The sequence below is a fragment of the Xiphophorus couchianus genome, chromosome 7 (assembly GCF_001444195.1).
Source record: "Xiphophorus couchianus chromosome 7, X_couchianus-1.0, whole genome shotgun sequence".
NCBI classification, from domain to species: Eukaryota; Metazoa; Chordata; class Actinopteri; order Cyprinodontiformes; family Poeciliidae; genus Xiphophorus; species Xiphophorus couchianus.
Window position 1 is genome coordinate 20,097,082 of NC_040234.1, and position 26,442 is coordinate 20,123,523.

At 35.4% G+C, this 26,442-nt stretch overlaps 1 protein-coding gene across 2 annotated transcripts in view; it reads left to right on the plus strand.

Annotated features, from left to right (window-relative positions):
• erbb4b (erb-b2 receptor tyrosine kinase 4b) overlaps positions 1-26,442 on the plus strand; it is a 280,695-nt gene that overhangs the window by 205,595 nt on the left and 48,658 nt on the right. For both annotated transcript variants that reach the window (XM_028023799.1, XM_028023797.1), the window contains exons 11-17: positions 2,456-2,546; positions 5,308-5,507; positions 9,719-9,851; positions 14,901-14,994; positions 20,231-20,385; positions 22,579-22,623; positions 25,262-25,394. In XM_028023799.1, the coding sequence (XP_027879600.1) occupies positions 2,456-2,546; positions 5,308-5,507; positions 9,719-9,851; positions 14,901-14,994; positions 20,231-20,385; positions 22,579-22,623; positions 25,262-25,394 (851 nt within the window). The remainder of the gene's footprint in view (positions 1-2,455; positions 2,547-5,307; positions 5,508-9,718; positions 9,852-14,900; positions 14,995-20,230; positions 20,386-22,578; positions 22,624-25,261; positions 25,395-26,442) is intronic.

A 26,442-nucleotide genomic window follows, 5' to 3' on the forward strand; every position in this document is an offset into this window, starting at 1 on the left:
CTAAGCTTCCAAATGAGTAGGATAGGAGGACATCTGTTACCATCCACTCTCACTCCTTCATCTTTTACTCTTCATTTTTTTCCCTTTGAACCGTATTTCCATGGATCTTAAAATATGTCCCACCAGGTCATAGCTTATTCAAAGAGGGCAACAAGTGAGTAATCAAGTTGTACAATTTTCCATAAGGGTTTATGGAAACCCTTATGGGTTCATGTGGTATCTTATCATGTGGAGTTCACAACTTTATTTGAAAATGTGCTGATGAACAGATTGTGTCAAATGTAAATACCTTTATTAATATACCATCCTTTAATCTAACTGTGGGGTTACCCAATGTCACAGTTTTTATTTTAGTTCTTTAGTTCTACTCTCATACATTCACAATCTTAAATAACCAATAAATAGTTTATTATCATTTCATTAATAATATAGAATGAAACTAAATTTTTACTCCATTATGGAAGATGGAGATGAAGCAGTATCTTTAGATCTATGAGGTCAATTGGCATTCAAGATATGAGCCATTCATATCATTTATCTTCATGATCATATACCAATTAGATATGCCTGACAAATCTACAGCTGGGGGTGGTCAGGCCAGTGCAACTAAGTGTTGTAAGCATAATACAACTCTGGCACTAGTAGTAAATGTTAACAGAATTAAAAGGAAGGTGCAACAAATTGCACAAAAAAAAAAATATATATATAGATATATTTATTTGTTTATTTTTTGCTTTCTTTTGCTGCAAATTATACATTTTTACTGTAAAATAGAGCTCAAAAGAGAGAGAGTTTGCAACAGGACTGAAGATATGAGTTTGCATAAAAACTCAAGTAAAGCATATGCACTTGGAAACATGCATTACTGAGTCAAAGTACGTTCCAACACAGAAAAAAACCCACAATTATCAAAAACTTGCTCTTTCTAAATTAATCCAGCTAAAGTAGAGAGTGCTGGAGAGACTGTTCAACCACACATTTCAATTAACTTACTAAAAGTGAGTGTTGTTAGCAATTTGATGACAACTGATTCAAATCAACTTACTATTTTCAATTAAATACCATGTTTGCATTTAGAGGGTATCTGTGTGCATTTTATGTGTGTTTACTTCAAAATATAGTGGATGGATCAAAGGCAAATGATGGACTTACACCTGGACTCAGTAGATTAATTAATAAACAAAACCTTTTTGTTGACATATTCAGAGAAAGAAGTCAGCCATTTGTCACTTGAAGAACATTTCCAGGATTAAAGGACTGTCGTCTCACCAAGATCTGGAGAAACTCATCCATGCATTTATCTTTGATCCTTAGAGGTCTGCCTAAAAAAAAAAAAAAAAATCTATTTTCCAGCTGCACCTGATTCAGAGCTCTGCTGCTCTGGTTCTCACTAAAACCAGGAATATGGAGCGCATCATCCCAGTTTTAAAAGCCTTACAATGGCTCCCTGTGGCTCAGAGAATAGACTTTGAAATACTTTTGTTAGTTTGTAAATCACTGAGCAGTTTAGCACAACAATACATTAAAGATTTGCTGTTATATCAACCTTCCAGACCACTCAGGTCTTCTGGTTCTGGTCTGTAAACACTGTTTACAAACATTTTCCCAATGCTGCTGCTGTTCAGCTGGGATTGACATTACAAATCAAATAATGTCTTCAAACTGATAAAGAGGCTGTTCAAGGTTATTGCTCTCTGTTTTCAACAAGCCGCTTTTGGATAAACAATATTATGCACCCAGTGGGAGGAAATCACACAACGTAATATGATGATGTCAAATACTATTTATTGATTGAAGAATGTGCTATACTTCCTGAGGCACAGACTGTTGTTTTTTTCTTTTTTAATTGCTGTCCACCACCTTTTGCTGGTTCTACTTGGTGATTAATGCAGCTTGTGCCCTTTATGTTTTCTTCTTCTTGTGTTAAAATAATTGCTGTTAATTATAGCTTTTTTGTATTTGCTAAGACATTAAATCCTTCCATTCTCTTCATCCTCTCTTGACTGTACTATCTCTTCATTGTGGATTTAGGCTCGTTTTTGTTTCCCTAACCCATAGTTTTGTTTGTCTTCTGGTGTTGGCTTGGGGATTGTACTCACCCACTGTTCTTCTACTAAATATTTCATATTTCTGAATCCATTATTGAAAATTATAAATGAGCCACAGCCATCATTCCAGCTTTTCATTTAATCCTTTAAATGATTCAACAAAGGAGAAGCGGGAGGATATCCAAAAAAAATATTGACATGTCAGACTTTGCATTTTTATGAAAATCCTCTTTGTATAAATCAATCTTATAGCATATGTTTGAGTCAAAGGTCTTTGGCGTTACCATGTCAACACTCAGTTAATATGGCAACTGCTTGAAGTCTGTTGCTACCTCTGGAAATATGTCAGAATCTTTTGCCTTAGACTTATAACCTATTTATCTGTGTTTGCATTTCTCTCTATTTAGGCTACCTTAACATCCAGTCTTGGCCTGACAACATGACTGACTTGAGTGTTTTCTCCAACCTAGTAACTATCGGGGGAAGAGCGCTGTACAGGTACCTGATGAAACAGCAAATGTGTTGTTAATATGCCAGTATTTGCACAGTGGAATATGTGTTTAACCAAAGTTTTATGTACTAATAGAATATAGTAGAATAGAAATGTCTTTTATTGTCCTTCAATAGGAAAAATCAGGTGTACCAGCAGCAAAGTGACAGACTAATAGGTGCATTCAGATTCACATAGATCATAAGAAATAAGGGAGGATTTATGGAATTTACAGTAACTTGACACATTGCTTTATGCACTTAGTTCAGCAAAGACATTCTGCATATGTACAGAATATGCAGAGTGTACATATGCAGAATGTCTTTTTCTGAACTAAGTGCATAATGCAATGTTCTGGGCAACTTTAAAAAGTTACACCAAACGTACAAACACCAAACAGAGAGGACTCGCAGCTAACCTCAGTTAGGAATTTAAGGTTTCTCATGTTTTTGAGAAAGAAAAGTGGACTGAACTAAAGCATACACAATTTTAACAGCAATGTGGTACATCGCTCTCTCTGCACTTGACTAAAATACTCAATTAAAACAATGTCAGCCTGAAGCATCTAAGAGAACATGACTGAACAAACTTGTACCAGGAGGACCTCAGATAAAGCCAGGAAAGAAGTTTGTTCATTTGCAAACTGAAAATGTTTGCAAATGAACATTTGCAAACATTTTGCATGATCCCTTTGATAGCAAGTTTAATAGTTTCACAAAACTACTTACATTTATATAGCCAGTCCATTAAGTCGTAAACATGAATGTTTTGCTGATATTGAGGTTGAGAATAGAAATATCAGTTCGCTTATAAATCCTAATTACAATTGTTCAACACTGACCCAAAAGTGTTGGATTCAGATTGGCAATAAAATGTTTTTTTGGATGTGGTTGTGCAAAGCTTTATGTCAGTTTGACATTAAGTTTGTCCAACTTATTATAATATGGAATATTGCAAAATGAACACTCAACAACATTGAAAGACTTATACATCTGTCACTTATCATTTGCATCAATAAGCTATTGCCATTTAATGTAGCTTGGTTCATGCACTTAGATTTTTTTATACATACATCATTAGTGGATACATTCATTTCATGTGATTAAGTACTCTGAATTTAAATTTTTCCAAGTCTAATTATCACTTACAAAGAAAACTACTTGGAAATGGTTTTGGTCATGATTTTGTTTTGACATTTGGAGACTCAAGTAGTTTTAACCCATCTGATGGAACATAATTATTTATCACTTACTTTTCATTGCCTTTTGCAAAAGTGCTTGGAAATGTGTAGTGACATTTGGATGGTAATATTGTAAGTCATGTCTGATTATATACTGCACACAAGGTGTGTGTGTGTATCTTTTTAAAAGTGTGGTTATGTGCTGTGCACCTGCATGCAGATGAAAACAGCAGGAGAAATTATAGGCTGCCTCTCACCTTTGCCCTGTACTTGATCCTGCGTACTCTGTCTGTCTGATGGCTCTGACTCCCTGCTGCTTTTCTGTCATATTTAAACTGTAAGTGGAGCAAAAGGAACAAAATATGGGGGAAAACTTTTAAAAACAAAAGTAAATAAAGGCAAAGAGGTTGTTTAACTGCTTCACATTGTGGTCATTTATTTGCACTTTAGACAATATGGTGGCGACGGTGGTAGGAGTTTGCCCTGTGATCAGTGGGTTGCTGGTTTGATCCCCACTAACTAAATAAGTAAATAAATAATTAAAAAAAATATCTATCTATCTATCTATCTATCTATCTATCTATCTATCTATCTATCTATCTATCTATCTATCTATCTATCTGTCTATTTAGATATAATTTTAAAAGTAGAATTATTTTAAAGAGAACAAACTCCAATGTAGTTTTTATTTATTGATGTATCAATAAATAAATAAGCAAAGAAGGGTAAAAATTCAGAGCCACAATTTGGTTTCATCTTGTAGAATATTGTAGAATAGAATATTATTGTCCCGACAATTTTTTTGAAACATGTTTTGAGATTGGGAACACATTGCCTTGTCCATTTATGTAATTTAACAAATTAGGAACACACAATCCCATTTTACAAATGGTTATGAAATTTGACTGCAATTACAGTCACATTTGACAAAAATTTGACTGTAATGATGCATAATATAAAACAGCTCAGGGATTCATATAATGTACAGAGTTTATCTGGTGTAGAAAAAATATTTTATAAGGACTTACAACATTCCCTCATATGAGATACAGTACATGAAATATGTTTACTTTAGATTTCCTGATCGTAAAAGGGACGCTTTAAAACTAGCAAATGTTTTATTGGGGAAAATAATTAAGAAATAAATGCTTTGTCATGTGCTTCTAAGGATCTGATAGTAACATCTCTAAGATACGAGTTTATAAGCAAAAAAAGTGGATGAACCTTGTCGGCTGCAACATCATCTGCACAATTAAGGCATCTTAATTTGTAAATGTGTCCGAGGTAAAAAAGAAAAAAAAAAGGAAAATATGAAAACCTACTTGTGTAATAATTTTTGTGCTTTTTGGGCACTTGTTTGGATTAGGGGATGCTCATTAAAATGTGCTTTGTGCACTTATGCCTTGACTTCAAACAAATATTAACTCAATAAAATTAACTTATCTTCAGTAAACTGTCCTGTTTTCTCTCTGTCTTTTTCCCATTTCCATTCTGTATTCAACCTCAACTTTTCTACCTCCCTTCTCATATCCCCCCTGTTCCTGTTTGTCCATGTCTTTCTTTCACCTCCACCTATTCTGCCCTCTCAGTGGGATTTCCCTGTTGGTGTTAAAACAGCAAGGCATCTCATCGCTGCAGCTACAGTCCCTGAGAGAGATCAGTGCTGGGAATGTCCACATTGCAGAGAACAGCCAACTCTGCTACTACAGCACTGTGAACTGGACAAGACTCTTTCGTGCTGGTAACCAAAATGTCCTTATCCGCAGCAACAGAAGCCCACAAGAATGTGGTAAGTTTATAGTTACATCTTAGGAAATGTTTTGTATCATTTAAAATAAAATTGAAAAGTCAAGTCATTACCTACAAAAGACACACATAATTTCAGCAATTAGATTAAGCTACAACTGTCAACTGACAAGTTCATTGTTAATGACTATCAATGTCATCCTGTTAAAATGAGGAATTTTTGTTGACAATGTTTATTACTTAAAAGAAACTGTTATTTTAAGGTCAATTATTCAGCACTGGATCATTTTATGTTATAACAGCTACACTCTATTTCAAAGCAACTTGTGCTGGATTTTATCTGGGTGTATCAGAGTAACTTAGGAGAGAGAGGTGTAAGCACAAAAACATACTGCATTTCTTTGTTGAAAAAAAAAGTTTGAATATCAGATGTCATTTTCCTTGCCTTAACAGTTATGCTTTACTTTAGGTTGGTCTGTCACATAAATTGCAATAAAATGCATATATGTTCATATTTCCAATGATACAAAATGAAAAGCAAGTTGAAGGGTTATGAATTATTTTTCAAGGCACTGAAAGTGGTGCCAAGCACAAACAACCTTTCCATTACTCTGTTTTTGCATGAATGGAATGTCCCATTAATTTATAAAGGTACTAAAGCCTATAATTACATACAGTAATATATTTACCATCAGGACAGTTTAGACCAGAAGCTTTCACCAAAATGCACACACTTTTAATTACTATTTCTCCCAAAGGGAAACAGTCATTTTTTTGTATCTCTGGCAAAAGTGCTCAGAAATTTTCTTTAATGTCATAAATTCATTATTGAGAAAGTCTTTGCATTAAACAATCAATTTTCACATTACATACGAATGTTTTAATATCTTACATTAATGTTTCAATTTATTCAAAGGTTCAAAACAGAGTTTTGAATTATTGTGACTTTTCATTTCAGTGGCCAAGTATGCCTAGCCACAATTGTTCCTTCTCTCTCTGAACTGTTGCTGTTCTTGTTTTTCTGGAAGTGTTATTTGTGATATTTACTATTTCGAAAGTTCTTGGTGTTTAAGTGTAGAGTAAGTTAATAACTTGTCAAACATAATCATGTCTGCAATAATAGACTACTCTTACTCCAAATAAAATACCAGTTAGCTACAACATAAAAAGGTGATTTTTATTTTTATTTGATCAGATTAGATTGTAATTTACTATTATTTTGTTAATCACATTTAGCTTAATGATGAAATTATTTCTACAAAATAACAGAACTGCTAGTGAGGATATTCTCAAATCCCATATGTAAAAATATCAAAACTGTACACATATTCATGATATAAAATTATATTATGAACTAGCAACCAACTCATTGTTTTATTAAAGTTTATTTTTTTTATTTTGGGTCCACTCTGCATACCAGTAATACAGCCAAGGTTGTGACTGTCCAAATATGTACAAGAATAAGATTAATATATTACATTATGGAAAACAAAAATGATTCTACAAATGCACTTATTTATTGTGATCCTGTAGATAATTGTGTAATGTAGCTGGGGAAACCAAGACATATTTTTCTGAACTATTCTGAATAATAAAGTTTAAAGTTAAGAAAGTGGCAGAGTTGAACTTATTATAGTGACATATCATGTTTAGGTAGATACTGAGTTGTTTAGTTCTTAAGTAGGAAAATGGTTAAGCAACTTATTTCTGCTCAGTCTTTTATTTGTCAGTTTTGGTTCAAAGGTTTAGTGTGAACAACTCAAGTGTACATTTTTGTGTCCTTGTCAACACTTAATTCCAACAACACAACTTTCAGTCGTTAGACCACGTCATCACATACAAGTTTTATATGGTTTCAATATGAAGTTTTGGCTAAGCAGGATTTAAAAGCCGAAATACATTATGATGAAGAACTTTATTATTTGCATGCAATTAACTTGATAGTTGTGTATACCTCTACAGCATACCATGCTTCCAGAGCTTGTCCTGACAGATGTACTTCCACAAAATATCTGGTTGTATTGGTGCAAATTGTCTACATATTACATTGTTATAATGCCTAGATTGGTCTGCTTCATATTTTAGGGCATTGCATCTTGATAATTAGTTTTATACACCACATCTGTTTCATTTTGCATAATCGCTTCAAAGCTTGACCCAGATTCATGAGCAGGTGTCTTTGCAAGCACAATTTATTTAACCTGTAAAAAGCTTCTTTAGCACAAAATATTTTACATTACATAGACTCAAATTACAAAGGAGAAATCCAACTTCAGCTGTTTGTTGCTTGCATTTGATGGTTTGAACAAGAAGCCTGTTGTGAGTGTGTATGCCCTGATCACAGGGTTTTGGATACCTGTGTCTGCAGATGTAAAGAAAGTTTTCCATACAGCAAATGGAGCACTTTTCAAAGACACAAAGCCACAAACCTCTTTAAAATATAATCCCTTGCCAATAATGAGACCTTAAATCTTTAAAAGAAAAAGCTAAGAATACCAGCTTTAACAGGTTCACTCTAAATGACACAACCCAGAAATCTGACTGGTCACATAGCTTAGTGTGCTTAAGGTCAATCATGTATACACTGGACTTGCATAAAAGTAGAATTTTAACTGCATCCTGCAGAGCTCTTTGTCCTACATCAGGAGCTGTGTGGACATGTGGGTGAACAAGAATCAATGAAGAACAGGTCACATGTCATAGACAGCAACTAGTCTCCTCCTCTCCTTCTCAATGTGAATATAATATTGTGGTCAAAATGCTCAGCTTAAGTCAATAAAATAATGTGCACTACAGTTTTGCAAGCATGGACTACAAGGGAATACAATACTGCCCGACTCGATGGAAGAACATCACACTTAATCAGTAGACCTCTAACAGATTTCAAGAGTCGTTCAAAACATAGTGATTGCTACCATGAACAAATGGCTGACATCTTATCAGTCCTAATAGAAAATGCAGTAGAGTCACATTCACATATTTACCATTTAGTAAATGTGTTTTTATGTTATTTACATTTTTGTCACATCCTTCCTTCCTTTTAAAAACATTATCACACTCATTGCAATAGGCTGTTCTTTCTTCCTAATGGCAGGGCTTTTTCAAGCATTTTAGACACATTTCAAGTTGCTCTTTTTGATCTTCCAGCACAGCTAATGTGTTTTGTCAGCCCCCAACCACTCTTATTCTTGTTATTTCCTCTGTCTGGTCAGTTTACACGTGACACCAGATTACCCATAGAGGTGGTTTTTGTGCTGTAAAAGCCAAAGCCTTTATATTCTTCCCTAAAAGCATAAAACTGATTTTGAGTTTCAGTCTTCTTTGAACAACTGCAACATTCTGTTAAAATAGCATAACACAGTAAGATATCAAGGTTATGTGGTGTGTCGTACAAGTGGCCAAAAGTAAAACTAGCCTCATGTTTAGTGAAGAGTGTTGATTCACATTGTGCTTGCATGTGTCATAACTTTTATAGAAGTGTGTTGCGGGGGAACATGAGACAAAGAACAAATATAGATCTATAAAGCAGAGCAGATGAGATATTCTGGGTTGATTGGTAGTGCATAAAAAAACAAGACCTAACAGCATTTTTTTTTTTACTCTTTTGGCTGTTAGCCTAAATTGTATCAACAAATCTGTGTGGCATCTGCAAGTTCTTTCTGTGTCTCATCTGTGGTTTGCCATTGTTTGCTCAGCATTTAGATAATGAAGCAGCACAGATCCCTACTGTGCTAACTGCACAAAACATGTAATAGTAATACACACTTCATGCATAAAGATTAATTATCATACACACAGTTTATACATTCACACAGTTTGGAACACAACAGTGTTTGTGTTGTCAACCATTTGATCCAAAAGGGATAATTATCCAGACGTCTTGGTGTCTATTGTTTGACACTTTCTTGTTTCCGGAAGAGAAATAATTTAGTCCCTCAGCCACTCACCCATCTGCCTTACTTTATTTATCCCAGTCTTGACTTAAGAAATGTGTTGCTATGAAAAATAGATTTTATAGACCAACACAAATATGCAGTTGTCATGAGGAGGTAGAAGCATTTCATGTTCAGAATATCTTGTGCCTTGAGACATTTAACCTATGTCTTGTCATGAGTGATGCTATTGTTTTTGCTATTTTTAAACCAAACTATGGATGACTTAACAAATACATTGTTGTTACATCATCCATTTAGAAATGCTTGAAAGCAACCTTTTTGTCATTTCACTGTCGTTTTGATCGTTTGTCCTGAGCAGCCAAGGACCACATGGTGTGTGACACATTGTGTTCTGATGCTGGATGTTGGGGTCCTGGCCCGAACCAGTGCCTGTCCTGCCGGTACTTCAGCCGGGGACGAACCTGTGTAGATACCTGCAACCTGTATGAAGGGTAAGTAATGCATTTCTATACATGCATAGATAGTGCATAAGAGTACTGTCCCGTCAAACTGTCAATTTCCGAAACCACACAAAAAAAAAAAGAACCTCATGAAAGCGCACATGCGGTCAGTTCTACCAGTCGGACCATGCACAGTGTAAAAACTTTTGCGGACTGTTAATATGACAGATGACTGTTTAGAGTGCAGTATTTGTTGATTATTTTATATAGTACAGAATAATCAGCATATACTTGTTGATTATTCAAGTAATCAACAAATTTCATACGCCTAGTATGAAACCTGTATGCCTAGTAATAGGCATATAGGCTGGGCCATACTATATGCCTAGCAATACTATCTGCTAGGCATATATGCAGTCTTTTGCCTTGAGTTCTGCTGCAGAACATACACACACCTGCAATAACCCTCAAGACAGTAAAGGTCACAGAGAGAGCTGGACGCATTGTGATAAATGAGAACGAAAGGAGTAATGGTTATGTGGATTTATTGCAACTGATGCCACCATCATAACATTGAACACTTATACAATATTTAATATAGTACAACCTTAATCCAAGATACAATTATATATTTAAATCATAAATATATATCATTTTGTTATTGAATTTTTATGAATAATTTTTGGCCTTTGCAAAATTATAAAAACATGGCTTAAATGTATCAGTTGCCCTTATTAACTGAATTTTCTGTGGATGTATTTTTTTTTTTTTATAGAATTTTAAGCACTATGTGGGGTTCTTCTTTTCTCCCTTTTTATTTTATGTATTTTTTCAAATGTTGCAGAACATTGGTTAATATTTTTGCACATTTACTCTAAAGTATGGACAAGAAGTAATTTATTGTGAAACAGATTTGCCAGATGTTTACATTTTATTGATTTACCTATTTATTTAGTGTATTTACTAATAAAATAATTAAAAAAAGGAACTTCCATTAAAGTAAGTTTGTAATTGGTAAAGGCTCTTTTGGCTTATATTTCTATGCCCCATAAAAATGTTATTACTCCTGCACAAATTCATCTCAGATTAGCTACATACATGATCTTTAATCCTTAATTAAGGTCATTAATGTTTTATTCTGGAGGCACAAAGTGATACAACGTTATTAAACCTATTTATATCCTTTAGCCTTTAACCACAAACTATACATGACCAGAAACACATTAAAGTGATAACCTAGATGTGTGAATGGAAATATAAACACCCACCCAAATTTGTAAGCTGGATATTTCCATATGCTGTGTTTATTATTTTAAACAAAAACAATAACTCATTATTCTGTTGTTTGTGATAACAGTCTTGCACTTATTGAAGCTCCCTCTCAGTCTCCCAGCAGCAACATGTATGGTCATTGACAGATCTCAGGATTTTACAGCTCCAGAAAGAGAACATGTCAGTCAAGGCTCTATGATAACTGAATATCAGCATTTGAAGTGGTGGGCAGGTTAGGGAGAGAAAACTCTGCAGCTGGAAGTGTAAAGGAAAATAAGACAGTCCTGCAAATGCCAAAAGCAAATCAAATTCACTTCAGCAGTGTGTAGACTATCAAAGATGGATCCCTCAACTATGAAAGAAAAAAAAAAAAGATTATATTTTAACATATATAAATGAAATAGCTGAACCTAGAAATAGGTATACATGGGAGTAATGTATATTTTAGTTATAAAATATAATTGTTCTTTTAGAAATAAATTAATGCGTAAGTGTGACATTTTAACCCAACCATAAAAAATATACTTTATAATTTAATAATTAAAATTATTAAATTATTATACTACACATATTGAAGTGTAGTATTATACAAGAGAAGGCTTTTCTTGACAATAAACACTTGAATCGAAAGGTTGGCTAATTTGTTCTGTCGTTAGGGGATAAGTAAACAGCAAATTGGACTGGTGATTCTGACACAACATCAAAGTATAGCAGCATCTGTCTGTCTAAAATGCATGTAAGATTCAGATAGTAATGAGCCTGGGCTCTCACAACATGTTTTAGCTTAGACATATTACATATCTCATTGAAATGCCTTTAATTAAGTAACATGGCGACAGATATCTTTTTCTCAAATATAATCTAAACCCACACAGTTTAAGAGGAGCAGGACTGTACTTTACTAGAGCATCTTAAAACTTGATATATATTTAACTTGAATCTTCCTGAACACATCTGCCTACCTTGAAAAAAACTTAACGTAGAGAATACGTGGTAGAAAATGGTGAACAAGCAATGTTGATAGATTCAGCTTTTACTTGATTGTGAATCAAAGATCATTTAAAAGATTTAGGCACATTCAAAATGTGTGAGCTGCAAGCTGGTTAAAGCTACAAGAGCCATCAGACACAGGTTTATCCACAAGGTAGACTACAACTGTTGCATTTGCTTTGTTAAGCCGCTTCTGAATCAGATACAGAAAGACAGACTTTCACTACATTTATATGTGTGATAATTTTAAATAGTACGACTTTCACTTACTCTTGCAAAGTTTACAAGAAAAAAACACAACGTTTTTATCAGGGTTTTACAGTTTTGTTTAATTTTACTTCTTATACAAGATTGTTTTAGGAACCGGCAGAAGTAGAGTACAATTTAAAAAGCGTTCGGAACAAGGTGCACCCCTGCAGAGACTCATAACATTAGGAGTCCCTTGATGTTATTTTCCTCCACTTTAAAAAGTGAGAAAACATGCACCCTGGGGAGATTTTTTAATGACATTTTAGGGTTTTTTTTGTACAGACTTGTCTTTGTTAACAGAGAATTACATGAAAGCTCCTTTTGAGTTCTGAAATACAACCTGATTACAAAAGTTCGGGAGGCCTCTTTGGAGAAGAGTCAGGATCTTGAGATGCTGATAGGGCAGGAGGGCTAGGCGTGTCACTGCGTGTCACAGTCACTGCTTGCGCACGGGGCCACGCCCTGCCTACCTGTCTGCCTACACGTCTGTGCCAGTCTCAGAGTCTGTATCATTGACACATCATCCAGCCAAAGCAGCCATGAATAAAACCCTAACCCCTTACTTTACCATGTATCTTATAATACATGGTGTATTTCAGTCTTTCTTTAGTTTGTGCTTTGATGTGCTTACCTTGCCTTGTATTTCAGAGGTGTTGATAGCATGGTTTTTGTAGAATAGGATTTTGTAACAACAAAATGCTCTAAGTTTTTAAAGTTCAGCTAGGGTCAACCTAGCAAGGATTCAGCAAGGGTCTACAATCTAGCTTGTAGATGCAAAAACTAAGCATACAATCTTTGGAATTCTGCCTACAACCTTAAGAAAGTCCTACCTGTCATTGCATCTGATCTGATTATAATAGTAAACCCATTTCTCTTATTGGGTGTTTTCACTCAGGCTTTAGAAATTATTATAAAAAAGAACAAATCACTACTGCAGAATTACAGGCCAGTCTCCTTCTATTCATCAGCAGATTTATTGAAAAAGCTGTTAAACAGTTAAATAGCTTCATAACAATGATCAGCTGGATTGGCGTCTTTCAGTCCAGTTTCTGTATTTTTCAATGCACTGAGACAGCCCTCCTCCAAGTGTCTATATTTACATAAATACAGACTGTGGAAGAACCACTGCATTGGTTCTGTTGGATCTCAGTGCAGCATTTGCCACTGCTGCATATGACATAATTATTAAGGAGACTGTGTCGGACTCTCCTGTCCTGCACTTGACTGGTTCAAATCTTGCCTAAAGAACAATATTTCTTTATATCAATAGAAAACCTCTCATTGTGGCAGACAAAAGTCACATGTGGGGAACCCCAGAGTTAAATCCTGGAATTGAATGTTGACTTTAAGAATTAATTCTGAGTTTGTTTATTTTTTCTATCAGCCAAAGTTTTATAAATTTTTCTCTAAAGCGCATGGCCTCAGATTCTTGAGATTCCCATCACATCATCCACCCACTTTGGAGTAGATTGGCAAGACATAAAAGAAAATAATGACATTTCCCTGTTATTTATGTAGATTTGTGTGAGTAACCAAAACTAAAGTAGAACACATGAATACATCTTACTGCCTGAAAAGTCTTGTATATCTTCCAGGTCCACCGCAACCTTTACTAGTTCAACCAGCAAGCATACAGAAAATGTGTTTTACCATCCCTGCCTCTTTGAAAGTTTTATGAAGACCAGGAGATGCATGATTAATAGTAATTTCAATCTGGAGAGACTCAGACGGAGATGAGAAGACAATTAGAAGAGTTTATTGACAAACAGAATTTAAAGTCTTTGGCGCTCGGGCCCCGGCTGGGGATAACGGTTATCGCAGCATTAGCGGTAGGCTTCAGATGAGCATCCCCGATGCTGTTAGGAACGTCATCCCCCAGGGCCCGGCACTGGTGGTGGAGGTTGAAGGAGGGTGCGGGCCTCAGGACCGGGCGAATGGAGGAGAAGGGGTGGTGGTGGGTTGAGCTCGGCTGGAGAGCGAAGGACGCCATGAATGAAGGTCCTTATCAGCTGGGACTTGGTCGATGATTGGACGTGACGTGGCTTGGTCCGGCGTTGATAGGTTGACGATTGTGGGCAGGTCCCTTCAATTAACGGGTCCAGGTGGACCCGTTAATTGAAGGGACTCTACCATTATACGTAGATAGCAGAAATTGAATAACACCAACATAATTTAATTGACTTTGAAAACGTCAACCATCCCCCCACATCCTGCACCTCTCAACTGTGTCGACCTCTTAGGTTACGATCCCCCTTACTCTTTCAAACCCTGTCAGTTTCACTCTGGATTAATTTGGGCAAAATTGATTGAAAAAGATTTTTTACAAACTATGTTCACTTGTGAATTAGGCTCTTGAAATGAATATTCTGCTGCACAGTATTTCTTGTTGTAATACAAATACCATAGTACAGTACTAATGTTTATTTTTGTCCCTTTAACCATGGAATTTTTGAACAATCCTTACTGTTTATAAGAAAATAACTTCACAGCTTTTTGGCATTACTGCCACTATAACTTCTGTTTTATCTCAAACATTTGTTGTTTAATAATACTTTGCCCCATCTCTCCTTTTACTTTCTTGTTTCACAGGGATATTCGAGAGTATGCCAATGGTTCAATGTGTGTGGAGTGTGATGCCCAGTGTGAAAGAGCAGACGATGACTCTTTAACCTGCCACGGCCCAGTAAGCTTGCTCTAACTGATAAGAATACACAAGCACACGGAAGCAATCATTTCATAGATGGCTGCACTTTATACAAGTAGAGAACAGAGATATTTGTGTACACTGGTTGTTATCTGATTATTAAACACTAATACTATATGGTACTATTACACAGTGAGAAAAATATGTCATAGTTCTATTTTTCCTACAGGTGTGATGAGACTAGGAATAACAAATAAAAGTAAAAGATCATTACAAATACCAATACAGATTTTAAAAAAATATGATTGTGCATGGACATTCACAACACTATCCTCGATCCCCTCCTTATGTGTAATGTTTCGAGTGAAAATGTGTTTATAGTTATGCTTATACTAATGATACAACTCGGTCACTCACATAAAAATGTATTCTAATTGTTTCTGTGTTCTAAATGTATCCATAAATAATAAGCATTATACATGTTTCCTTTTGTATAATTAAAATTGCGTTTTCACTGAACTTTGTTATAAATTGTACAAAGTGTACAGTGAGGAATTGTCCATTTCGGACTTTATGTAGGCCAGACAGATCTTGAAGTGAACAGGAAAGTATTAGCTTGCTGTAAAATCCTTATTAAGTAATGATTAGCCCATTGCGTTTTATGGTTATAAAATGCAATGGGCTAATTAGTCCTAAATGTCACCATAATTTAAGACTAATGAACATTTCTTCAATACTTGCTGTTTGCCAGTCAGACAATCAATCTTTAGTTCTTGATTTTGTCAATACAAAGCCATTCAAGAGCTAATTTTCATACTTTATAATAAGACTTTAAGAAAGTATAGTCTGTCAAAGAAGTCTACAAAGCAAACCCAGTTCTTTATGGAGGAATTGGCCAAAATTCCAGTAAGCTATTGAGGGAAGCTTGTGAAAGGAACTTCCAACAAAAGCTGGAAGAAAATTATAGATATTATATTAGATATTATATTATAGTTATAATTTAAAATCTACTGTTTTAGATTATAGCTAAAACAATAAAACTAAATCATATTGTAAATTTTGTATGGCAATTCTATGAAATCTCAAAGAAATGTATGTAAACCTATATATTTATCTTGTGTAAAGGTGGCTTGCAAAGACCTGATGTACAAATCAATCACAGCAACCACGGTATAACAATGGAGCCCATTACAATACTTTATAGTTTATACACAGTGACTTTTATTAGCTAAATGGTTTCTTCATACATATGAAGAGGACCTATGTTGCTAGTGATGGAGGCATCCTTGACATTTACTCCTTTTATCTCGAGAAAGCCTGTTTTTGTTGGTTTTCTTAGCCTCTTTTACATTTTTATCAAAATGCCAGTACCATAATTGAGTGGGGCAGTATGTGTGGGTTGACCCACAGTAGTAATAAAACATTTAAAAATATAAGTCACTGTAGATAAAGCACTTTGAGACAGTACCTTTCAAAAGAATTTATAATCTTTGAACTTTTTTGCATGTTAAAACTACTAACTTCAATTTACCTTGCTGTGACTTTAAATAATAAATCACTACAAATTAGTGCATGTATTCATTATAGGTGCATTTCAGCTGTGAGTATTTTAAGTTAAATCTCAAAAATATTGGCACATGTAAACATATTTTTTGGCGATATGTCTTTTAGATGAAGAGCATTTTTAAACATCTGTTTTAATTTTTCATTATTAACATTTTGTCTGACCTGAGCACCTTCATTTGCATTATTGTGTCCACAAGATGGCTTGTTGCAAACATTAAAAAAATTACTTCTTATGGCTATTTTAAAATAATTATCTTCTGGACACTTCCCTTAAGTTTGCAGAGTGCTGGATTAAACATTCTAAGTTTGAAATGTTTTAATAGAATTATCAGGTTTGTGAGCAGATTATAGCTAAGAACAGCCTTTCGTAGTGCCAAAATTTAATCATATCTTTTATTGCAAAGCTGCTGCTTCTCTACAGCAGTATTTCTGAATAAGGAGCTCCCATTCACTGGTGGTTCATTCACAGACCCACCAGTGAATGCGAGTGTTCGCTGCATCACAACTTACTCTTCAAATGTTTTTTTTCATCTCCCCTTAGCATTAATTCTTTTTTTTTGGAAGCGCAAAACACCACCTCCAGTGAAAAAAAAGGAAAATTAAATTTGACTGTTTCCATCATGCTGTTCTAATTTGGTACTTCAAAATATGCATTAAAACATGTTGATAATAACACAAGCATTTTGTGACAGAGCCATTGTACACACAGACATACATATACACCCCTTCTCTCTTTTTTTGTCCTTTTCATCGGTGATAACAGGCATTCAAAATGTTGGGCAAAATCTAAAAGCCTTAACAGTAACACTTTCAATTTACATAATTATACCAGATTGAGTACATCTTCTTTGACACACAAGGTGTAAGAGCACATATTTCTGAGAAACACATTCAACAGACCCTTAGAAAATGCTGCCTGAGCTATTTACGAACACTCATTTATATAAACTAATTTATCTTCCTTGTAACAGTCATCTATGAAAGCTTTGACAGAGTAATACAAATGTTTGTTTATTTTTCTAAAGTATTTTTCACACATGTCATTGGTGATAATGTATGCATTAAGAGGAACTTCCACATTGCTGATGTATGTGAAAAGTAAATTTCTTTCTGACCATACCTGCGTGTTTGTGTGTGTCTGTCAGAAGACATTATTTAGCCCTGCTGATGTTACGAGGCCTGTCTGAGAGACCTCGTCACCGCTCTTCCTTCCCTCTTCTATCCCCTCCTGCGCCTATATTAGCTCCATAAATCCTATTCTAGTCGAATTGTTATGGTCATTGTGTGTGCTGTGAGCGATGGTTATTATCTGCCTGCTCCACTCGTGCTGCTTTACGGTCTCGCCTGTTTTCTCCATTTTTTCTCCTCTTATTCTCTCTTTTTTCCTTATTAGACTTCTCGGACTGTCTCTCTCCTCTACTTGGTTGTAATACATCCATGTCCACCCTCTCTGCTTCTCTTCACTTATTAGTGTGCACTGCCTATTTTTATTTTATATTTCTCTTCCCCACAACTCCACTCTTGCATTATTTGTTTCACCTTAGTTATCTCTCCCCCACTCATGCCTTTCTGTCCCCATGCAGACATGAGCACAGCAGTAATTTACTACGTCTGATATGCATGTAGTGCTAACAAACATTAGAGCATGCATTTATTTCTTTACTATACATTTCTATAAATGTAAATTTAGGAGTTAAGTCTAACAAAAATCATCAGTAGCTTGCAAAATTATATGTTCTATTTGGTAATTTCTCTGTCTTGAAGTAACAGTCACAAATTCATCACATTTTATTTGGTTTTGGTTTGATAGACAAACCAAAGAAATGTATGTGAAGTTGAATGAAAATGAAAGATTATATTTCACAAATAAAAACCTGAAAATCATCTATGTACTTGTACTCTGAGTTGATGGGAAGATGGATGCAGGCAGACACAGAGCTACACTGGAAGGAAAACCATTACAGGCTCCAAAATTTTAAGATTGGGACTGATCTTCACCTTGTCAGAAGAAATAAAACCTGAACACACAGTCAGAGCTACATTAGTTTAGGCCAATGTACATGTGTTAGAATAATTTGTAAAAAGTGTTGAAAAATGCGTGGAATTTACATTTCACCATATTTTGTACATCCATCCATCCATCCATTTTCTGTTCACCCTTGTCCCTAATGGGGTCGGGAGGGTTGCTGGTGCCTATCTCCAGCTACGTTCCAGGCGGGAGGCGGGGTACACCCTGGACAGGTCGCCAGTCTGTCGCAGGGCAACACAGAGACATACAGGACAAACAACCATTCACACACAACACACACCCCTAGGGAGAATTTAGATAGACCAATTAACCTAACAGTCATGTTTTTGGACTGTGGGAGGAAGCCGGAGTACCCGGAGAGAACCCACGCATGCACAGGGAGAACATGCAAACTCCATGCAGAAAGACCCCGGCCGGGAATCGAACCCAGGACCTTCTTGCTGCAAGGCAACAGTGCTACCAACTGCGCCACTGTGCAGCCCCTATATTTTGTACAATCAGTGGGAAAAATAATAACTAAATTAAATTTAGCAGTCTTAAATTAGTTAACTCACATCCATATTGCTTCAGTGACTCTGATGCTCAAAGTCGTGTTTAAAACCGTAAGCCTTCTCATTAGCTATAATGGCTACAGGTGCCTCTTCCATCCCAGTATGAAAACGTTTATATGATAGTGCTCATTAAACAGAGCTACACACAATAGAGCTGAGATGTTCATGGAGCTCAGTGCAGCGCTACAAAAGAGTCTTGCATTTTTAGGTAAATCGATTTTGAGATCACTTTAAACAACAATACCACCAAGGATTATTGACTAAAAAAGATTATCCATAAGCAAAGATAAAGGATAAAATATAGGCTAGAATAGTGCAAGACAGAACATAGATAGTTCTGCTATGAACAGGAAGCTGCTGGGAAACCAGGGTTACTGTCTTTAAACAAAAATTAAATAGCAGTTTTGACAAAGAGCTTCCAGGCCAGAAAATAAGCTTTTAGCAGACGACATTGAGAGAGAGAACTATCTGAACACAACATTTAACATTCTAATATGTTGTGCTTCTTGTGCGAAAAAGTGCTGTAATGTTTCATCACAGTGAATTGCATGGTTGCACAATTGAAAGTTTAAGGGGGGTTGTTGCCAGTTGAAGCATGCAATTTGTCAAAGTAGACAAATTAATCTCTAAAATTTATGGTTTAACCATGAGCAACAAAAGATAAAACCCATACACAGAAAAAAACTATTCTGTATGTAGTGTCTCAGCAGCTGATTAGATAAAACAAACAAATTTAAACTCATCATGCTATAAGATGCATACATTATTGGTAATATAGGTTTCTTCAGGCAAACAAACTTTGACGAAGATTTATAACAAGAACGGTGACAAAACATTTCCTTTCCATTCGAATTTGTTATATTAGGTTTACCTGCATATGTTTTCTATATATACACCCGTCAGTTTTCAGGAAATTCAACTCACTAATATTGGAAGTAGTTTTAATGGCTGCCTCTAGCTACAAACCTCAAAACAACCAAATAGAAAACCAATTGTTTTTTACATTGAAATTACTGTTACGACTGTACTCGAAAATGTATTGTTTGAACTCTTTCAAAGATGATTGTTTTCAGAAATAAGCATCTAAAAGATGAACGCTTTTCCTTTTTCTTTTTGCCATAACCCACAGGGCCCGGAACATTGTGTGAAATGCCTTCATTTCAAGGACGGTCCGAACTGTGTGGAAAAGTGTCCTGATGGCTTACAAGGTGCCAACAGCTTCATCTTCAAATATGCCGAAGTAAACAACGAATGCCATCCCTGCCATGCCAACTGCACCCAAGGGTAAGAGCAGTCTGTCCGAGGAAACATCAGAGTGCTGCGTTTAAATGGCCTTTTCCCTGCAATAAACAAGACATCCTAGATTTTTCCAATATGCCTCAATTTATTACAATTTGTCAACAAGAAATAAAAAGCAAAAAACAGAGAGGTTTCTTTCTTTCCATTTTTTGTTAGAATGTAGTACAATTATTGTCAAACTTTATGCAAAACAGGACTTTGTCTTTTTATTTTGTTAAACTTTGAGTTCTGGCTAGGTCATTTTTGAAAACTTGAATGTTCGCATTGAGTCATTCTTTTCTTTATTTGTATGTATGTGTGGAATCGGTGATTGTGAAAAAGGAAAATGCTCTTCATCTTCAGCATTCAGTTGAAGATTTTATGCCAGAGATGATTGGTGTTTGAAAATATGCACAACTTACCTTGACAAAAACCTCACTTTCATCTGAAAAAAAAAACCCTAGGCCATGATGCTAGCACTATGGTTATTTAGTTGTAGTCCAAAGTTCAAGTTTTTTTGAGAGCATAGGAACCTTTCTCCTGTAAGGTTTTGTGAAATATTACCAATGTAAGAAAACTATTCTGTCTTTCAACCCTACTCCATGGTTCAGATATATGGAGAATTCAGTGGGTGACATGTAGAGCACAGCCAGTACTTGTTCCTGGAGCTCCTTCAGTGTTAGTGCTTGCATCTGAGCAGCCTTTTTTGGTCATACCTTCAGTTTTTGTAATGTCTCTGCTACCCATTCCTTCTCCATTCATTGGTGACTGCCTTCACTGTGCTATTTTGGTGTATGTATGTGCCACCTTATTTCTCCCTATTCCTTACTTATATTTTTGTATAATGAAATAAGTTTGATCCTTCTTAACTTTTGTACAAACCAGAGGAAGCAACTGATCAGATGGAAGTCAAATCATTTTATAACAACTACAATGTATCTCGTTTTAATCAGAATCACTATTACAGATAACAGGTGTGAACCTAAAGACACCTACTGATGAAATTGAAATGAAAGGGGATTTATCTACAACACAGGATTATTAAGTCTTTTTATGTCATGCCATTTTTAATATATTAGTGTCATTCTCACTTGTCTCACTTGGCTTGAAGAGGTTATGTTGTCATTATGGAGAAAGTTTTGGAAAATGATCTATGGACTTTTGAAAGCAACTGTCTATGCATTGCACATACATAATACCAACATTTTGAAGTTAATGGAATGATGGTTGCTAACAAAAGAGCACCAATTGAAATTGGTTTGTAAGACACGAAGGCAAGAATTTTTAGGATTTTTTTTTGTCTTTGATTCATCCATTTTTACATAACTAGACTTCTACATGACTAGATGTTCATAGATACATACTCACTAATGCCCTACAATCCAAATTGTTCACATGCAAATGTGTAATCTAAACATCAGTTTATAGAAATGAGGTAAAATAAAGGCAAGAAGCGGAAAATAAGCAAGAAGCAAAAACACATCATAGTGAGAGGATTCAATGTAGTAACCTGCCACTCTCTGCTGCTCTCAAGCCACTTACTGCTCAATGTAATATTCAACCGAGTTTGGAAAGACATCGTTTTGTATTTAACTCCACAGGGGGTTTATGTCACAGCCTCTCTGTGTTATTTTTCTTCTCCCGAGTGACAGTCTCCAGCTTGCTTGAGCATAACAATTTAGTCGTAAATGGAAAACACTAGTCTGACTCTTTGTCACAGGTACAACCTCACATGCAGGTAAGTTTCTCATAAAAAAAAACAAGCTGATGGGTGGGAAAATGAAAGAACTGAGATTCACTGTTTGGGGAAGAAACAGATGTTTTATGCAACCAGAACACCAACCACATTTCTGAATTTTTTTTTTTTATTGCTTAATGTAGTATAGCTGAAGAAATGTCCCCAAAATTTTGGAAAAGCTTTGGATTGTTAGTCTTAAATCCTTTCACTATTAGGGGAAATTAAATCAAGCAGAAAAATATTTTTGGAAATTATTTCATCCTAAAGATACCAACAGGATATTTGAACTTAGCATAAATCTATATTCACATATACTTGGCGGTCAGTAAAGCAAACTATCCTGAAAGAAAATGTCAGTATTAAATTCTCCTCACTATTACTAATGCTTGTTAATTATTTATTTGTGTGTGTTTATTTTATGTCTGAGCATCATTTCCAAATTTTTCTTGTGTCCTATAAAGGTGCATTGGACCAAGACTTCAAGACTGCATCGGCTGGATGGACAGGTATGATGTTATTTTCTAAAGAGTGCTTTCACATTCTAATATTAAAACTTTACCACACAGCAGTACACACAGATGCACAAAAGAATAACAGTAAGCAAAGTCTCTGATTAATGGATTGCTCTGAGCCACACTGTCCCTGTGAGTATCCTTAATGCCTCTCTGTGCGTGCCACCGTGCATGTGTGTATCCTTGTGATTTTATGCAGTTCCTGATGAATTGATCGCAATTTAGCATTTGTTTTGAGGCGATGGGGGAGAAAAGGAAAGCATAAGCTGTTACCAGTTTCCTACAAATAGATTCAAGACTTTAGAATTAAAACTGCTGGCATCACATTTTGGAAATATTGAAAGAAAAGGGGATAGATAAAAAAAAAAAACACACACACAATAATCTTTGGATCAAGATGGATCCAAAGATCACTCCCACAATTTATATAGTTGTACAAAATATTTTTTAATGTTTTTTTTGTCAAAGTCTGCACAGACGACATAGTTTGTGACTTCTTATTTCTCTTCCATATAGGTTGGATGTGTGGAGTACAAAACGAATACTTGTTTTGTCAACAGATTCACACTTGCTATGATCTCTTAATTTTCCACTTTTAAATTATGGCTTTAACTGTTTTTTTTTTATAGCTAGCTTTGTCAAAGCTTTAGGTATTCATTAATAACACCCTGTTTTCAACTTTGCCACAGCTTTAACATTAGTCTTTATTCTGTGGTTCTTATCTTTTATAATTTGGTTTGTTAATTTGTTCGTCCATGTTCTAAAACAAATTGTAGTAGCCTTCACAGAACAGCTGTTTTGAAGAAATACTACAAAATACTAAAAAAAAAAAAAATCAGTGGTTGTAAAAACAATTACAGACACTGCCAATAGGATGAAAGAGCTGTGCAGCTGCTATGGGAACATGGCTATCTGCTAACCTAGAGAAGTGATCGGCTCTTATCAGATGCCCGAGAGCTCCTGTTAACATGCAGTTGTATCTTTGCCATTGCTGTTAGAGTGAGCTATTACACAAATCTGCTACCTGTTGCTGTGTCTTATCAGAAATATGTAATTACACAAAGCATTTTTGCAGCCATTGTTCATCGAAACTCACATCTTGTCTTGGGATTTTGTGCCTGTCTGCTTTGGATGGATTAATCTTTTTGATTTACTTTAAACTTTATTAGTAATGACTCATATGGCATATCCCCCTCTTGGCAATTCAAAATTCCCCAATTTGTTTGTTGTGCTTATTATGTATCTATTCACAAAACACAAGAAGTTATAATACAAAAAGCGACATATGCTCAAAGGAATTTTTGTTTATGGGAAGAGATAAGTTGCAGTACACTTTGTGCATTTACTTATATGCAACCTTCAAGTAGTAAAAGATTTGAGATGTGGATGAAGGCTCACATCTAGCAAAACAGCATGAACTTCATTAGAATGTTTTAGATAATAGTATACAGTATATTTATAGTATGCCTTAAATTAGCTTATTTCCATATTTTCAGATTTTTATTTGGAATCAAAAACCATAAAAACATAAATCTATTCTATTGTCATACACTATGTTATGTTGGTGTGGCACATAAAATCCCATAACAGAAACACTGATTTTTCTGGTTATAACATGGGAATATTTGAAAAAGATCAAGCAGGTACTTTACTTGGTACCTGCTTTCATGTCTAAGCTGTAGACAAGTTTTTAGAAATGCTATAAATTGCAAAGTTTAAGTGGGAAATTCATTGTAAGATTGGGAATGTCTAAACTAAAGTTTGAACTTAGTTTAGTTCGAACTTTAGTTAGACATTGTCCTTAAATTAAAGTCGACTAATGGAAGAACAACTGCATTATGATACACTGTGTTCCAAATTATTATGCAAATTGGTTTTAAGTGTCATAAAATAAATTTTTTTGTTGTGCTATTAAATCTATAGATGGTATTGTGTCAGGGCTCTTTGAATCACTATAATTAATTTGAGAGAGCTGGGTTGATTAGTTTGTCTGGTGAGCTCAATTAAAGAAAATCTACTTTAGAAGGATGTTCCACATTATTAAGCAGGCCACAGGTTTCAAGCCATATGGGAAAGAGAAAGGATCTCTCTGCTGACGAAAATCATCAGATAGTATGACAAGGTATGAAAACATTAGATATTTAACGAAAACTGAAGCGTTATCGTACTGTGAAGAGATTTGTGGCTGATTCAGAACACAGATGGGTTTGTACAGATAAAGGCATAATGAGGAAGGTTTCTGTTAAACAAATTCATCAGATTAAGAGAGGAGCTGTTAAAATGCCCTTACAAAGCAGCAAACAGTTATTTGAAGCTGCAGGTGCCTCTGGAACCTCCAGGTGGAGGATTCTCCAGAGGCTTGCGGTGCGTGAACTTACTATTCGGCCACCCCTAACCAGTGCTCACAAGCAGAAATGGTCGCAGTAGGCCCAGCCGTACATGAAGATTAATTTTCAAACAGACTTGTTCACTGATGACTGCTGTGCAACCCTGGATGGTCCAGATGAACGCAGTAGTGGATTGGTGGTGGAGACGGGACAAAGCTAAGAAAACTTCCGCTCCATAAGATTGCTTGCTTCCTGCTCTTAATCCACTCATTTTCCCCTTTTCTACCCCGTCTTCTTGTCTTCAGAACCCCTCTGATTGCTGCTGGAGTGATTGGCAGCCTCTTCATGGTGGTGATCATGGTATTGAGCGTAGCAGTGTCTGTGCGGCGGAAGAACATTAAGAAGAAGAGGGCCCTTCGGCGATTTCTGGAGACTGAGGTAAAAAAAGAAAGTAGTCGAAGTTAAAAGAGGAAAAAATTAACAGTTGTCCAATATTTAATTGGATTAAGCATGTCTAAAGTAAGTCTGTACAGTTACCTTGCAAGCCCCTGTGACCCAATTTCAAAATAATTCAAAATTAGGCAGAATTCTATTTGACTGTTATGGTTTGCTCAAATTTTTCATTGCTTTTTAAGAAGAACTAGATCAATACAGGGAAAAAAATGTTTATCTCATTTTTTGTTGTGTTTTGTTTGCTCCATCAAACAAGTTTGTTTGCTTGTTTGGTGAGGGAAAGCTGAATGAACACGCAACATCCACTGATGTAGAAAATAGGAACAGGCTTGAGAAAAGACAGGGTAAAGGGAGACACTATGTTTTCTAATGGGGATTTCAGGAGTTAAGAAAGTTTCAGAAACTCTGTTTAGCTCTTGACTTTGGCACAGTATGTTGGAGAGGACACTTCTTTTAGGAGGAGATGGCAGACTTTACCATTAAAATATGAGAACACACTCTTGCTCTCTGTTAAAACCAGAAGAATGCACCATCATAAAAGTCACTTATGTGTCCACATTGAAAATGAGGTCTTATTTCACAGCTTTTTATCTCTTCTGGATCGACAAGTATCACTAAAGTGTCTCGAAAAAGCTTTGGCAAGATTTTATTGTAAAACTGTTATAATGCTGCAGCATTAACTTAAATAGGTTTCTTTTTTAGATTTACATATATATAATAACAACTGGAAAGTTAAAATACTTGCAAGATGATGTATAGTTATTAAACTGTCAGAAAAAAGCAGGTTATTAAAGTCACTTGACGAACAGACTTATTGAAGTAGTAATGCAAATTAGTCTTAATAATCACTTTCAGTAAGTATTTTCTTTTCTGGCAGCATAAAATAAAATTTTGCTTTTAAAGGATACTGTAATTTCGATAAGTCCCTACTTTTTCGTAGAGACTGTGTAAGTGTGTGAGGCATTGGATATTGTCGGAAGACACGCACAAAAACCATCAAGGTGACTGACCCACATGAAGACAACCACATTCC